The 14474-nt window shown below is 39.6% G+C and overlaps 1 protein-coding gene across 1 annotated transcript in view; it reads left to right on the top strand.

The window, feature by feature from the left end:
• LOC108604408 (protein turtle homolog B) overlaps positions 1-14474 on the top strand; it is a 47446-nt gene that overhangs the window by 8653 nt on the left and 24319 nt on the right. Inside the window, exons 2-5 of the mRNA XM_017993875.1 lie at positions 7652-7775; positions 7852-7975; positions 8074-8158; positions 8618-8728. Of these exons, the coding sequence (XP_017849364.1) occupies positions 7652-7775; positions 7852-7975; positions 8074-8158; positions 8618-8728 (444 nt within the window). The remainder of the gene's footprint in view (positions 1-7651; positions 7776-7851; positions 7976-8073; positions 8159-8617; positions 8729-14474) is intronic.

Consider the following 14474-nt stretch of genomic DNA (forward strand, 5'->3'; position numbering starts at 1 on the left):
ATTTCAGTTGCTTTAATAATAGTAGGGCCATGCTTGAGCTAATCTTGTGTCACTTGCTTTGCAGTTATTGCAACTTGAGCAGCAACTTGCACTACCTGCTGCAGTTTCTTCTAAATTGCACTTGAATAAGCGAAGCCAACTTGTGCTTGGGCTTAAGCTCTGCCATTTTCTTTATGCTTTGCTGAGTTTTTGCTGCACATTTTCTTCAGCTGTGTGATAACTGTCTGCCATATATCTTGGGGCCATAAGTTTGCTGTCTTGGCCTGAACTTTGTCTATAGTATACGTATACATATTAATTTGGCCTTAGCTAAATACTCAGCAGACAGAGCCAGACAGAGTTTACCTAGCTCTTGTATACACACTTGTCGTCTTGTCTGCCCATTTTTATCAGTTGAATTTTTAATGATTTTCCTACATTTGCATGGGCACATCTTTTGTTGTCAGCCTCGCTCTCTCGCTTTGTTGGCAAACATTTTTCATGTCGCATACACTTTAAGCTGCCCATTATTAAAATACGACCTGATAACAATTTAGCTTCAAGCTGCAAGTCAAACACAAGAACAGACACATAGACATAGACATAGACCGGCATATTCTTGGCTGCTGCCTTGGCTGGTCATGTCCTTTTGGAGCGTTGAACTTGTCTTCGTATTATGCACAAGTTGGGTCTATTCCAGCTACTGCCGCGTTGGCAACTTTCAACTGCCATTTGATAACTGTCTGAGTGCCTTTTGCAAGGTCAGCTCGACTGAACCGCCACGCTACGAACACACACACACACACATAAGCGTGACGCTTAAATTATACTCACTGTTTTTTGTTTGCTGTTTTGCTTTTAGCTAACCGCAATTCTAGTTGCAACCAATTTGTATAAAAAACTAGAAATAACAATAAGCTTGGCTAGCATGTTCAATTAAAATGTTGCACGCGTCGTATGCGTTATATTTTTTGTGCTATTTTTAAATACCTGACAACCACAAACATCCAGCTGGCAGCTTAATTGACACACACACACAAACAACAAACGCTATGTGCAATAACAAAATTCCTTTTGAAATATTAATGAAATTAATTACGATGCATGCATAACGCGTCGATAGTGAAAAACATTTAAAACTCAGCTTAGACACACGTTTAACTGGAATGTCGAGCTAATATATTAACACCTCTGTGTGCTGGCGATTAATCAATTCACCACAAAATGTAACGAGCGCCGGCAGCTGCTGTGTGTGGGGTAAATGCCACAAATTCCTTTAAAAAATGGCCAACAGCTGTTGCCGTATTAGCCACACACACAGTCAGTCAGTAGAGCCATTGAAAGGGTGCTGCAGCTTGATGGAATCCCTTTGCAACTGCGAAATTGAAAAGGGACTAATGTTGAAATGTATGCCAGTTGTGCCAAAGTGGCCACCGACAGCAGCTGCTGTGGCTAAGCGCAAAATTAAGCAAATTAAAAGCCCCAACGAGCAGCAGCTGCATAGCTCATATGTGCCTGTCAGTCCGTCCGTCCATCTGTGTGTATGTGTGTGACCTAAGTCTTTATGTGCGGAAAAAAGCAACAGCAGCCACAGCTCAGGGTCAGCGCGCATACAAACAAAAATTTTCATTGAAAACTGTACGCTGGGCTGGTTATTTTCAGATTAATATCAAAGTGCTTAAAGTTCCATGCTACATTGCATGCCGTGTAAAAAAATCAGCGCATAAAAAACAGTTACAAAAACTGCAAAAAAATTAAGTTGCATACAAATAAAAATAGCAGCAAACTTGTACGTATACGTAATTTATTGAAAATATTATTTTAACATAATTTGTGCAGCTTTTTATTTGAATGTTGGGTATATATTTTATAATAATGATATTGCTAATTGAGTAAGTTGGAATTATTAAACAATAGCAGCAATATTTGTTAATAATTTCTAGCTTGCATTTTAACAATAAAATCAAAATTAGCTATGCATGAGTTTTGATTATTTATTTTAGGCATTGGCATGCAAAAATGTATTGCGCATAAAGTTAGCAATCTAATGTTATGTTTTTATTTGCTATTGTTCTTTAGTATGCTCACTTTGAGTGGGCGTGGTGTGGGCGTTAGTCGTTTAGCGCGCTTGGAGAGTTCTCGCGGGCAGTTGTTTAAAATTTATAGCACGCTCTTTGGTGAACTGCTAGGCTTGCACAATTGGGCAATTTGGAAAAGGCCAGACTGCCAAGCAAATGACAGTTTAAAGTGCGTGCCCACAACCAACACACACACACAGACACACACACACACATGCGCCATGTAGTTGTTGCTTGTTGCAGTTTGGGTAGGCAAAGTGCTTTGGGTGCATGTTTAATGGCATTTGTTGCTAATCAATGAATAATTTATGGGCCAAGGTTTTGCAGCCTGCTGGCTAAAAACCAATACAAACAACAGAGAGAGAGAGAGAGAGAGTGTATGTATGTGAGTGTGAGTGAGTGCGCTATATACATGAAGGGTGCTTGTTGTGCGTGTTGTACGTTGTGTAAAATCATGTTTTAAAGTATTTGACAGAAAATTTCAGTCCAGCTACTGCAACGTTGTTTGCTATTGTTGTTATTTTTCGTGTTATATTTTGGCGTCAGCTTACACCATAGCCCCCCCTGCTAAGCCCGCAGGCTTATTGTTGCTGTTGTGTCTCATTAAATATGCAATTTTTAATAGCGCAATTATAATTTGCATGTCGTAATAGTTTTTTTTTTTTGCTGTTGTTGTTCCCAGCGCCGCACGCCAAACAATACTTCTTATTTATGAGCAGTTTGAGTGCGCTGCTGGGGCTGGGCTTGGGCTGGGGCTGGGCTTGGGCTGGGGCTGGGCTTGGGCTGGGGCTGGGAAAGCGCAAAGGTGTACATTGTTGCTTATAAATATTTAACAGCGGCTACTTAAATTTTAAACTATGATTAGTTGCATACTTTATGTGCTCTTGCTAAATAATGTAAATGTTATTGATTGACTACGAATAGAAGAAGCAGCGACCCACATAATGTGCGACATAAAAATTTTCCAGCAATTAATCTTGATTAGAGCTTTTCAGCAGTTGCAATAAACACGGCAATAAGCATAACTAACCCAAAGTCAACAACAAAATGTTGGCCAAACTACAAAACACACATAAATTGGCCAACAAGACGCAATAGAGCAAAAACAAAAGCAAGACAACAGACAACAATGTGTGGCTGGCTGTTGTTGCTGCTGGTGTTGGCTAACTCACATGTGTAAGGCATTTAACCGTTAGATAAATGTTGACGAGGTCAATGGGCGCAAAGCGGAAGTTATGGCCACCCAGCCACACGTACATATAAAGTAGCTACCAGCCCAGTCAGCCAGCAACTGCGCTGCGCTAATGGCCTAAAGTTGCTGCTGTTGCTGCTGCTGTTGTTGCTACACGGCGCATTACGTGCCTAGCCAATAATCTCTGTCAACATCAATTTGCTTGGAGCCTGTGAGCAACTGAAACTAATTAAATGGTGTCCCATAAATTGCACATTAAAGCAAATTTATTGCACGCCCAAATCGAAATTATTGCCAAAGTCGCGAAACGTTTAATAAACTTGGCAAGCCCTCCAAAACTTGGCAATCGACAAAAACATACTTTACATTCGGAGCCAGATTGTTATTTATGCGACAGCTTATCAGTCTGCCTTGCCTTGGCTAATAGCGCAGCATAAACTTCAATTCCACACAAATAAAAACTCAAGCTCATGCTCATGCTCTCATACTCATGTGTACGCTAACTAGCAACCTTTATTCCGTTGTTGGAACTTTGGCGTTATGCGACTGATTTTTTGATGTTTGCTTGTTAAAGTTTTCCTTTTTTTTTTTTTTTGTTCGTCATTTGGCATTAGCACGGCTTTTGTTACCTCAACAACAATTTGTGCTAACGAGGTCCGTCAGCTACCAATACACAAGCAAAAGAAAACGTCGCACGTGCTGCTGGCTTCACTCATGCCTAATGTGAGTGTACACACAGCGAAAAACCCTTGGGACGCCACGTGTCATAGCAAAAGTTCTGGTGCAATTGATGTTTCATTCAAGCCAAAGCCAAAGCCAACTGCTAAGCCAAAAATAACTGCAGAGAGTTTCTGCTTTAGTTGTCACTAACATAGCCAGTTGGCTGTCAGTTTGCATATAACGCATACGTCATATGGGACTGGGATTAGTGCGCTAATTTGAATATCGCGACAAGTTGGAATGCTTATGTTTGGATTAGTTGTTTAAGAGTTAAAGCAGCGAGCTTAGAGTTAATTACTTAGTTGAAGCGAAAAGTTGAAGTGAAAGAGAGAGTTAAAGAGTTTTGTTGGGCCAAGGCCTTGTATTAATTTGATTTTTTATAATTTTAAGAATTTAGAAGTTTATTGTGTCACCCTAAAAGCAACTGTTATATTATATAATAGTACTGTAAGAGAACTCAATTAAATCGGTCGTGTTGTTAATATCACCGCCCATCCTCTAAAGAATCTCATGCCATTCAGGGAAACACTCCTGATCCTTCAAGTTTAATTGTGTTTATGTTATGTTAAGATTTAACTTTTATACCAACAATTGTAGTCGATCAGCTGATTAGCAGCGATATCTATAGGCTCTGCTCCAAATACACAAACCTTCGATTCTATCTTTTAACGCACTCGACTTCAAATTGCATAAAATCTTGTATTTGTGTTATAAGAAAGTCTGTAAGATAAACAAACCGTCACCACTTGTGAAAGAGAACATGAAAAAAGTGAATCGCTGCCTGCATATTTGTTAGGCATTTAAATTTGTAGCTATCAATGCAACATCAACTGCTCAACTTCGTTTGTTCTGGCTAAGCATATTTGCTTAACTGATGCGGTTTTTTCTTTTCATTCAAAGTTGTTGCAAAGCCCAACAGAGCAAAGACACACAACGTTAGACTGTGCGCCACATAAAATCGAGTTGTTAGCGCTGTTGCTGCTCAGAAAACATTGTCACGTGGTTTTTATATTTAGTTGGCAGCCAGCAGACAGCCAACAGGGACTGGAAGCAGCAGCAGCAGCAGCAGCAGCAGCATGTGACGTTGGCAATGGCCATATTGCTTACCTTAGTGCAGCTGCTGTTGCTAGTTTTGTTGCTGGTTACATTTTTCTTCAGCGCGCTATGCTCGGCACCCACAAGTCGAGGAGTCATTGCAATAAATTCCTAGCTACGTTTCGTGTTGCATTGTCAGGCTGCCATTGTAGCCAGCTCTCGCTCTCTCTATCTCTATCTCTATCTTTCTATATTTGTATGCATGTGTGCAATTGTTGTTGTTGCTGCTGTTGGTGTTGGCTTTGTTGTTAAGGAAATTGAAATAAATGTGTGTGTAAATGCGTCAAAATGAAGTTTTCAAAATGTTTGTGCCACTGACAAGTGTCAATTAGAAAATGTTCAATTACATTAAAGCAGACAACAATAAAAGCAACAGCAGCAACAGCAATGACAATAGCAAGTAATGCTTTGTTTGCTGCTAGCCACTACATAGAGCAACATTGTCATTGTCGTTGGCATTGTCATTGTAGCGTGCACAGCATGAAGATTAAGTCAGCAGACAGACACAGTCGTCGTCGTGCTAGAAAGAGATGGCTGCACATCTTGAGATAAATGTAATTAGTGGCTGTTTGAATTAGTTGTGAACAAAAGATGTGTAGCTTTTCTTAAATTGTCCAAGTGCGACTCAGCATAAATTATTAATGAAGCAAAGCAAAGGCAAAATAGTATCTCTAATCTTTTATGCAATTTAAGCTTTCAATTCAAAGTTTATTAAGCTGTAGCTATTAGTAAACGCAAACGCACTCACATTTAATTAGCTGTCTGACAAATAAACAAAATTTAAGGATTAGGCGCGCAGGCTGCTCTCTCTCAAGTGCTCAACTGTCTTTAGTCTTTCTCGTCTGTGTCAGGTGAAGCCAAAGCAATTAAGCGAATGATAAATCTATTCGTGCGCCGCACAAGAGCAGAGCTGAGCTTTAAATGTAATTGCTGTCTGCGGTCAGCAGGCCACAAAATCTACGCTATGCTGTGCTATGCAATTGCCGGTGTATGTATCTCCGCTCAACACGGCGTATGCGCAATCGTACTCTCAAACATATTTGTTGGCATCTATAATTTGCTCATTATTTGTATTGAGGGCTGCCTCGTCACCGCCCCGCGGCAACGTTTTATGCTTGCATTGCTCAACATTTGGCCCATCTGTTTGAGTTTTTGTTGTTGTTGTTGTTGTAACTTGGCTGCTTCGTTGGCTAACAACAAATTGAAGGGAAATGATTCCATTTCATGCTAGATTAAACATGTGTCCACATAATTTATCGATTATTTATCATGTGGTCGTCGCCTGTTCATCGCCCTTTTGTGGACAAAGTGACGCAGTGCCTTCCGGCTAGCTATATTACTCCGGCGTACTCTGCATGTATTTGTTTATGAGTCTGTGTGTGTGTGTGTAACTGCGTAGGCCTTTGCTGAAGCACACAAGTGCAAAATTAGAAACAAAAGCCATACCCAAGGCGCTTTTACGCTGCCTGCTTCACACATATGCACACATACGTACAGCTTATGCTGTTATTTTTATGTGTAGTTGTAGTTTGCTGTTTGCTTTTTTTTTTTGCTCTGCACTAAACTTTTTTGCTTGCTGTTTAGTATAGCGTACGCATTGCATTTTTACCACAGAGCGAGCAAACCCGCCGGAGCTGGCCAATGTGGAAAAAACATGAAAATAGCGGCCATTTTGTAATCCGCATGCGGCCGGGTAATCACCTCATTCAGCATCCCTCACGTGCGGCCGCTTTTGTCGGGCTTTTGTGGCACATTGCCGCATTATGTGGTCACCACTATGAACGCCTCACCCATCCCACTCCCTTTGCTAACTCTGCTGCTGTATTTTTTGCCGCCGCGCTGTATTTGTTTTACTTTACTGGTCAACTCTATGGTCAGCGATCGATATTTTAAAGCTTAGCCAAATGATGTGGCTACATCGAGGGCGCCACAATTGCCAGATTTGTCTGCTTTAGACGCATTAGGGCATAACTGTTTGCCACAGCCACATTCGTTATAAAGCTGCGCTACATGTTAGCTGCTAATTTAAATAAAATTTGTCGCATAAATATGCAGGGTTTGGTTATTACAAATATTATTTATTGCAGTGGCTTGCGTATTAGAAGCTTATGTTAAATTAAATTTATGTGTTCTTTAATATTGCTACACTTTAGTTTGTTTATATGGAGCAAGATCTTCACTGTCTCGCTCTACGTTAAGCTGCTGCCGCTCATGTTATGTTAAGTTGCTGCTTCTCATTTTATTTTCAGCTACAGCTGTTAAGCTACGGTTCTGTTCAGTTTGTTTACATCGATAAAGATCTTCACCCTCTCGCTCTATGTTAAGCTCCAGCTGCTCTTTTATGTTAAGTTGCTTCTGCTCAATCTATGTTAAGCTGCAGCTGTTAAGATCTTCATTGTCGTGCTCTATGTTAAGCTGCTGCCGCTCATGTTATGTTAAGCTGCTACTGTTAAGCCACAATTCTGTTAAACGCCCAACAGCCAGCTGCCAATTCTATGTTAAGCTGCTAGTGTTAAGCTCTCGCATTCTGTTAAACTTGCACATCTTAAACATTTATTAAATTTGCTTATTTGATTTGTTCTTGCAGATGGTGAAATCTTGCGCGTGCTTGTCAATAACTCGGCTCAAATCAAATGCGATGTGGGCTCCAGCTTGACCGATGACAAAGTGCTGCTGGTTGTCTGGTACAAAAACAATTTGCCCATTTATAGGTAAGCAGAAGCGCAAAGTCTAAGCGTCTAAGCGTCTTTCAACACATTTCAACATCAACCTCTCCTCAATTGACAGCTATGACACACGTGGCGCCCACGCGGGCACGCCCTCCCATTGGCGAGACGAGGAGGTGCTTGAGGATCGCGCTGTCTTTCGCACGCACAAGGAGCCGGCGGAATTGATTATAAATCCAGTTAAGGTAAGAGCCGCCGCCGCACACGCTATAATCAAAGCCAAAGTGTCAACACAATGCAGCACATTTTATAATTGGAATCATTCTGTCTGTTTGCTGAACAGGAAAAGGATGCGGGCAACTTTCGCTGTCGTGTGGACTTTAAGCTATCGCAGACAAGGAACAGCAATGTCAACTTGGAAGTAGTTGGTGCGTACAAATTGATTAGAGTTTATTTTTAACTACAGCATTAAAGCTTTATATGTTTGCTAATGCTTACATTTATATTTATTTAGCTTGGGCTCATTTACATATTCAAATATTGACTGCATGCTGGCACGTCAAAAATGTTCAAAAAGCAATTAACATTTGCTAATCGCTTAGAAATTTTACGTTTTTTTTTTGGCATGCCAGCTGCACACATAAATTAGCTGAAATGATTTTTCGGTCAGCCGCAAAAATTGTTAATTTATTATTACTAATTTTATGTTTTATATAGCAGCGATTCCCTTTGATGCTGCACAAATGCAATTTAAGCGCAAATTATTTCTGATTTGTGGCCAGTGTCAAACGCTGGGCTTTAAGCTCGAAATGCAGACATGGCTTTAGCCTTAGCTTTTAAGCTAATTGCTATACTAATCGGTTTATATTGTTATTGTGTTTTTACAGTCCCACCACAGCAGCCTGTCATTTATAATGAGCGGCGCTTGCGTATTGATTCGCGAGCGGGTCCCTATGAGGAGGGCGGCAGCTTGGAAGTCACCTGCGTCGTCTATGGCGGTAAGTGGAGCGTTTCTAGTTCAGCAAACTTTTACATTGGCTCGCTGGCTGTTTGGTTTATGCCTTGCAATCAGCAATTAAAGTTTACAAGAGTCGTTAAAAACATAAATTTCGTGCACACGAAACGTATCAGAAATTAAAATCGCGCTCAGTAGCGGAAAAACAATTGAAAGACTTTGGTGGGTGGTCAGAGAGATTCAAACAGGCAAACAATACGAGCGGCATAAATAACAAATAATAAATAAGCCAAATAAAGTTCAATTGTAAGCAATGGCAGCAAAAGTCAAAGCAACAACAGCAGCAGCAGCGGGTGCCCAATTGAAAGCAAATGCTAAGGAGCGGGCGCGCATACACAGAGAGCCAAAGTCAATTTCTCACAAAGGATTAAAAATTGCGGAGGACAACAGCAGCGCACAACAAAGTAAAGCTGGCTGGCTGACAAAAAAGTATAAAAGAAAGCAAATGCTAGTCAAGCCTTTTGAACATGCCGGCCAGCCCCAAACAATGGTTAAGCAAATAAAAATGGGGCCAAAAGGCAGTCAACAGGCAGTGACAACAGGGTCGAGCGTGTGTTTCTCTCTCTGTGTGTGTGTAACACTTAAGTCAATTGTTGATAATGAAACCAAAAACAAAACTAAAACGTGTGAAAAGAAAGCATTGTTTGGCATACAGAGCGAGAGCGAGAGAGAGAGAGAGTCGCAGGCCAAGCAACAATGGCTTGCACTTAAAGTAGTAAGTATGTCACACTCGCTAAAAACAACAGCAGCAGCAGCAACAAACAAAACAAAACAAAATAAAACAATCGCGTGCTTTAACGCTTCCCCACTCTGCTGGCTGCCGCGGAAGTGGAAACCACTTTGAATGGTTTGACATGTCAACGTTGACATAAAATAAATTACCAAGCAAAGAAATAAAATTGCACTCCAAAAACTGCTAACTCCAGCTAAACGGGTTAACTTGAACTGCAAACCACACACAGCGAAAGCGACGCTCGTTGTTTCACTCAAATCGTTCTTTTATTACGAGCTAGCAGCAATTAAATGTTGCTGTTGGGGTGGAAATGAAAATAGAAAATCGGTGACAAGCTCAAGCGTTTCTATTGTCATTGGTCATTGCTGTTGACAGCTGAAATGGGCTGTTGATGAATTTTGCATAAACAGAGTTTGATTCACTTACTTTACTCAATTTCACACAACGGCTGCTCGCCACACCTGCCAGCTATGCAATTAAATGCCCAAATTTGATGCCATTTCAAATGTTACAAGCGGCACTAAATTATGGCCAAATGTCTGGCATTAGACTCAGCGGGCAGCAATCGCCAGCGCAGCAGCCCCCACTCGACATGCAAACGCCATTACAATTTAACAAATTTGCTTTCTTTTTGTTTTTGCAATCAGCAAATATACATAAGTCAAAGTGTAGCTGTGCTGGCGCCTAAGGGTGTGCGAAATCGACAAAGCAGCACTAAATTTTATTGCTGCCAAAGCAGCTGCTGCTGCTACTGAAAACTGGCAACAGTTGCAAATGAGCGCGACACGCCAGCAGCAGCGTTTGCTAGCTCTAGGCTCAAAATAAAGTTATAAAGCCGCACAGTCTGTGGCGGTGCTAAAAATTAGCAAGCTCCAACCAAAAATATAATAACTATAAGGCATTGCCAAGCAATTGCGGAAAGGACACAAAGTCCTGCGCCACTGCTGCTGCTGCTTTTATGTGGGCTGGCTACTAATGCATGATATTTCGCTGTTGGCTGCTTTTCTTTTTATTTTGTGGCACGTCATGAATTTTACACGCGGTGGCTTTCACCTAAAACTGCGCAACAGCCAACAACAGTACGTGCTTTGCTATGTGTGTGTGTGTCTAACGGAAGTGCAGGCGTTTTCCGCTTTTGCCAAAGTGCATCGCTGACACAGTAAAAATATGTATTCTTCTTCTTTTTTGTTATTACTATATATATACAAGGTTGTTGTTGTTATTGTTGTGTCAGCTTGTGGGCTAGAAAATTGTGTGCATTTTATATTTTGTGCTCCACACAATTTCAGCACGGAAATGTAACAATACGTACGTAGTAGCTGAAGAAATTGTTTACCCCAAGGTAAAGGCATGAAAAAATGTTAGCTACTTAATAAAATGCATGCCAATAGCAAGTTGCAGGCCAGTCCACCTAGATGATGAGATAATTTAAGTTAAAGTGTTGAAAAATTATAATAAATGCTGTTGAGGGCTGTACAAAAGCTAATCAGAAATCAGCAGAGATTATGGAACAAGCTGCTTCTGAAATAACTCAAAGCAAATCGTAGTTGCGACTTTTTTTAGTGTAGTTAGTTAGAGCTAAAGGGCAGCAAGAAATCGGCAATTGATTTAAAAATATCTTAAATTATATTTCATACTTTAGTCTTCATCTTTTCTATTCTGTTTCTGTTACTTTTATTTAGAATTTACTAATTTACTCATTCACTCTTATGTTCTCAATTGAAAAAGAAATTAATCTATTCTCATTCTCATTACTTTAACAATTTAATTGCTTTAATGTCATTCAAATGCTAAAATTAGCTTCAACAGCTTTTGCTTGCTGTTGACTTTTTTTGATTTGAGCTTCAAACTTTTTTGAGCACTAAGCATAGGCGTAGTCAGTTAAAATGAAAACTCAACTAAAAGTATTGTCTACTCCTATAATATAAAACACTCTACGTCCATGGCTACAACAATTGCAGGCTCTACATAATTGTAGTACTTATTGTTTAGCCTTTCAACAACTGTACAGAAACAATTTGAAATGAATTGAAAGCTCAGCTTTAATAGAAAACGCATTTAAATTCATGCAACCTGGCTTGGCCCCCGAAGCGCGTGTCCTTAGCAGCCATTGTGTTTGCGTGTGTGTGTGTGTTTGTGTGTGGCAGACAGAGGGTCAAAGTGCTTGTAGTCGTCGTCGTCGGCACCCCCAACAAATGACAACATGGCAATTTAAGCAGAGATTGAATGCAAGTGGGTTCCTGTTTTTGTTTCCTGCTGTGCTGGCAGCTCTTAAAGTCAAGCAGAGCAGTCTTTAAATTTATTTTACAGCTTCCTCAATGCTCGTTTGCTCTGCACAAAAAGCCAAAAGCCAAACAGACACACACAAACAGACACAGAGCCAAGTAAATTTTTAGGGACACTTTTTGGCGTTTGCATTGCAAGGAGCAAGAGCAAGAACATAAAAAATATTTATGTTGCAGTGCATTTATGTAACTATCAGCAACAGCAGAAGCAGCAGCAGTTGGTGTGTTCAGCAAGTAGCAGTCGCTGCTTTTATCTTTTAAAGCACACACCTACACACACATGCAAACAAACTATTTTTTCTTGTTTGCCTACACTTGCACACTCAGTTTGTTGTTGTTGTTGCAGCAGATGCAAAAGATGCAAAGATATGCAAAACTAAACAAGCAAATATTTCAGCATTGCATAACTAAGGCACAACACGCATATGCATGTATGTGTAGCATATAATGTGCACTAAAACAGAAAAGAGTGAGGCGCGCGCAAATAGAACAATAAGCAACAAGAGTTGCCAGCAAACTCAGCCCCAGCCAGCCAAACTGTGTATAAAATTGCATAAGTGAGTGAAAGTATGCAGCGACTTTAAGTTTGCACTAAAGTAGGCAACAAAAAAAAGAAGCAAAACTGGCACGCATTTGTATGCGGCTGCTCATTAGAGCTAAAAGGGTTGGGCGGCTGCTTTGGGGCGTGACAAAGCAATGCTAATGTCGCTGTTGGCATAAAAACCCGCTTTGGGGCAAGAGCAAAAAAAGAAAAATAATGCAGCAGCCGAAGCTGCAAACAGTGACTTAGATACTTTAACAAAATTACAAACATTTAATTTTAAGAAATTTAAAAATTGCAATAAAGTATTCATAGCTTAATTATTGAAAAGTTTGAGAGTTAAAATAGCAATGCATTAATGTTGTGGCAAGCCAAGTGCTTGATACACTTTGATAAGCAGCTACGAATTTATATGTTAATATTAATATACATACTTACTTAAGCTGCTGTGTGCTGAGCTCAGCGATGTAAAAGATTAAAATCAATTCAAAATAAGCGTTCAAATTGAATTTAAAAAAAAATAATTTATTCAATATCAAAATAATTTTTTAAGAATGATTCTCCGCGTAATTTTAGTTGAGATTTGTAAAAAATGAATGCATTCAATAACATTTTAATTCAAGATAAATGAATCAATCTTTTACAACTCTGGCTGAGCTTAAAATTAATTTTTTGTAGGCGTAGAGACTGAATGATATTCAGCTATAAAGGCAAACTGCTTTGGAAATAAAAGTAGCTGGATAGTTCTTATTCCTCATATCGATAGGCAAACAGGGCTATTGTTTGGAGTTTACAATTAATTGTTGAGTTTACAATTAATTCTTTGTAGGCTTATTAATTATTTTTCGTTTTGTAATAGAGAGTGAATGATATTTAGATATAAATGCAAACTGCTTTGGAAATAAAAGTATCTGGATACTAATTTAGCTGCTAGTTCTTGATGCTTATATCGATAGACGAACATGGTTCAAATGCCTTAATTTGTCTTAGAGATTAAGTCTACTTTATGGCCTCATTCACATCTCGTGCTGCTTGCACCACTTTCATTTGCCATAAAAATCTCAAAGTGTATACAAAATGTAGAGCAAGCTGTGCTTTTGTTCTTACTATTTTTTTGCTGCTAAAAGTACACACATATGTTTGTCTAGAGTGCACAGGCATGTTGGCACCTACTGTTGACGCTGAGCAGAGCTCACAGCTTGCTGCATGGCTTTAAAGTGAAAGCAAGAGTTACGCTAAACAGAGCAAATGGCCAGCATGCAAGATATTGGGGTTGGGTTGGGGGTTGTTTTCTTGTCTGTGGCTTGAGGCAGGCTTGCAACAAATGTCTGCACGCTAATTAAAATTTTCGAAATGGCGCCGCGTGCACAAAGCATGAGGCAAATTAGTTAAATTTATGTGCGAATTGCACGCACATTGTTGGCTCGGCGCAGCTTGAATTGCTTTAAAGTGCTGTAAGCCGTTTGGGCAAACAAAACAAAAAGTTGCATTGCCAAATCAAATTTAGGTTATATAGACTGTGCATGTGTGTGTGTTAGAGTGTGTGTGTGTATTATTTTTAGGGCTTTATTTTTGCTCACTGACGGGCTAATAAATCACAGGCAACCATTAAGCCGCTTGCTACACATGCGCTAATCTACTCTCTCTCTCTCTCTCACTCTCTCTTTCTATTGTGGCAACCCAATATACACACACACATATGCTTGTCTAGGTATGTGTATGCATAGAGAACTGTTCACTTGAGTGTGTGAAATATTTTCATAAACAACATAAAACTCAACCAAATGGCAGTTATTAATCAAAGTAATGTGCGTTTAGTTCTATGTACTTGTTTCTATGTGTGTGTGCGCATTTTTCAAAGTCCTCAAATGCAGTTGTCGTTCGTTTAGTTTTACTAAATTTCCAGGTGGATTTAATGGCACTTGACTGGCTTGGCATAAAATAAAACAAAAGCTCAGCTCATCATATTTTGTATATAAATTGCAAGTAAAATAGAATTTATTTATATGGTGCGCATGATAGGCTACACTACAAAAAATGCCATAAGCTTAAGCTAAAGCTTAACAAAATAAAGTTCACTAATAATTATATAACATAGCACAAGCGCCGTATAATTAATTAAATAATAATTAAATATTTTTTGGCTTATGCTTTCGGTCAGTGTATAATG

This window comes from Drosophila busckii, chromosome 3R (genome assembly GCF_011750605.1).
Source record: "Drosophila busckii strain San Diego stock center, stock number 13000-0081.31 chromosome 3R, ASM1175060v1, whole genome shotgun sequence".
Taxonomy (NCBI): domain Eukaryota; kingdom Metazoa; phylum Arthropoda; class Insecta; order Diptera; family Drosophilidae; genus Drosophila; species Drosophila busckii.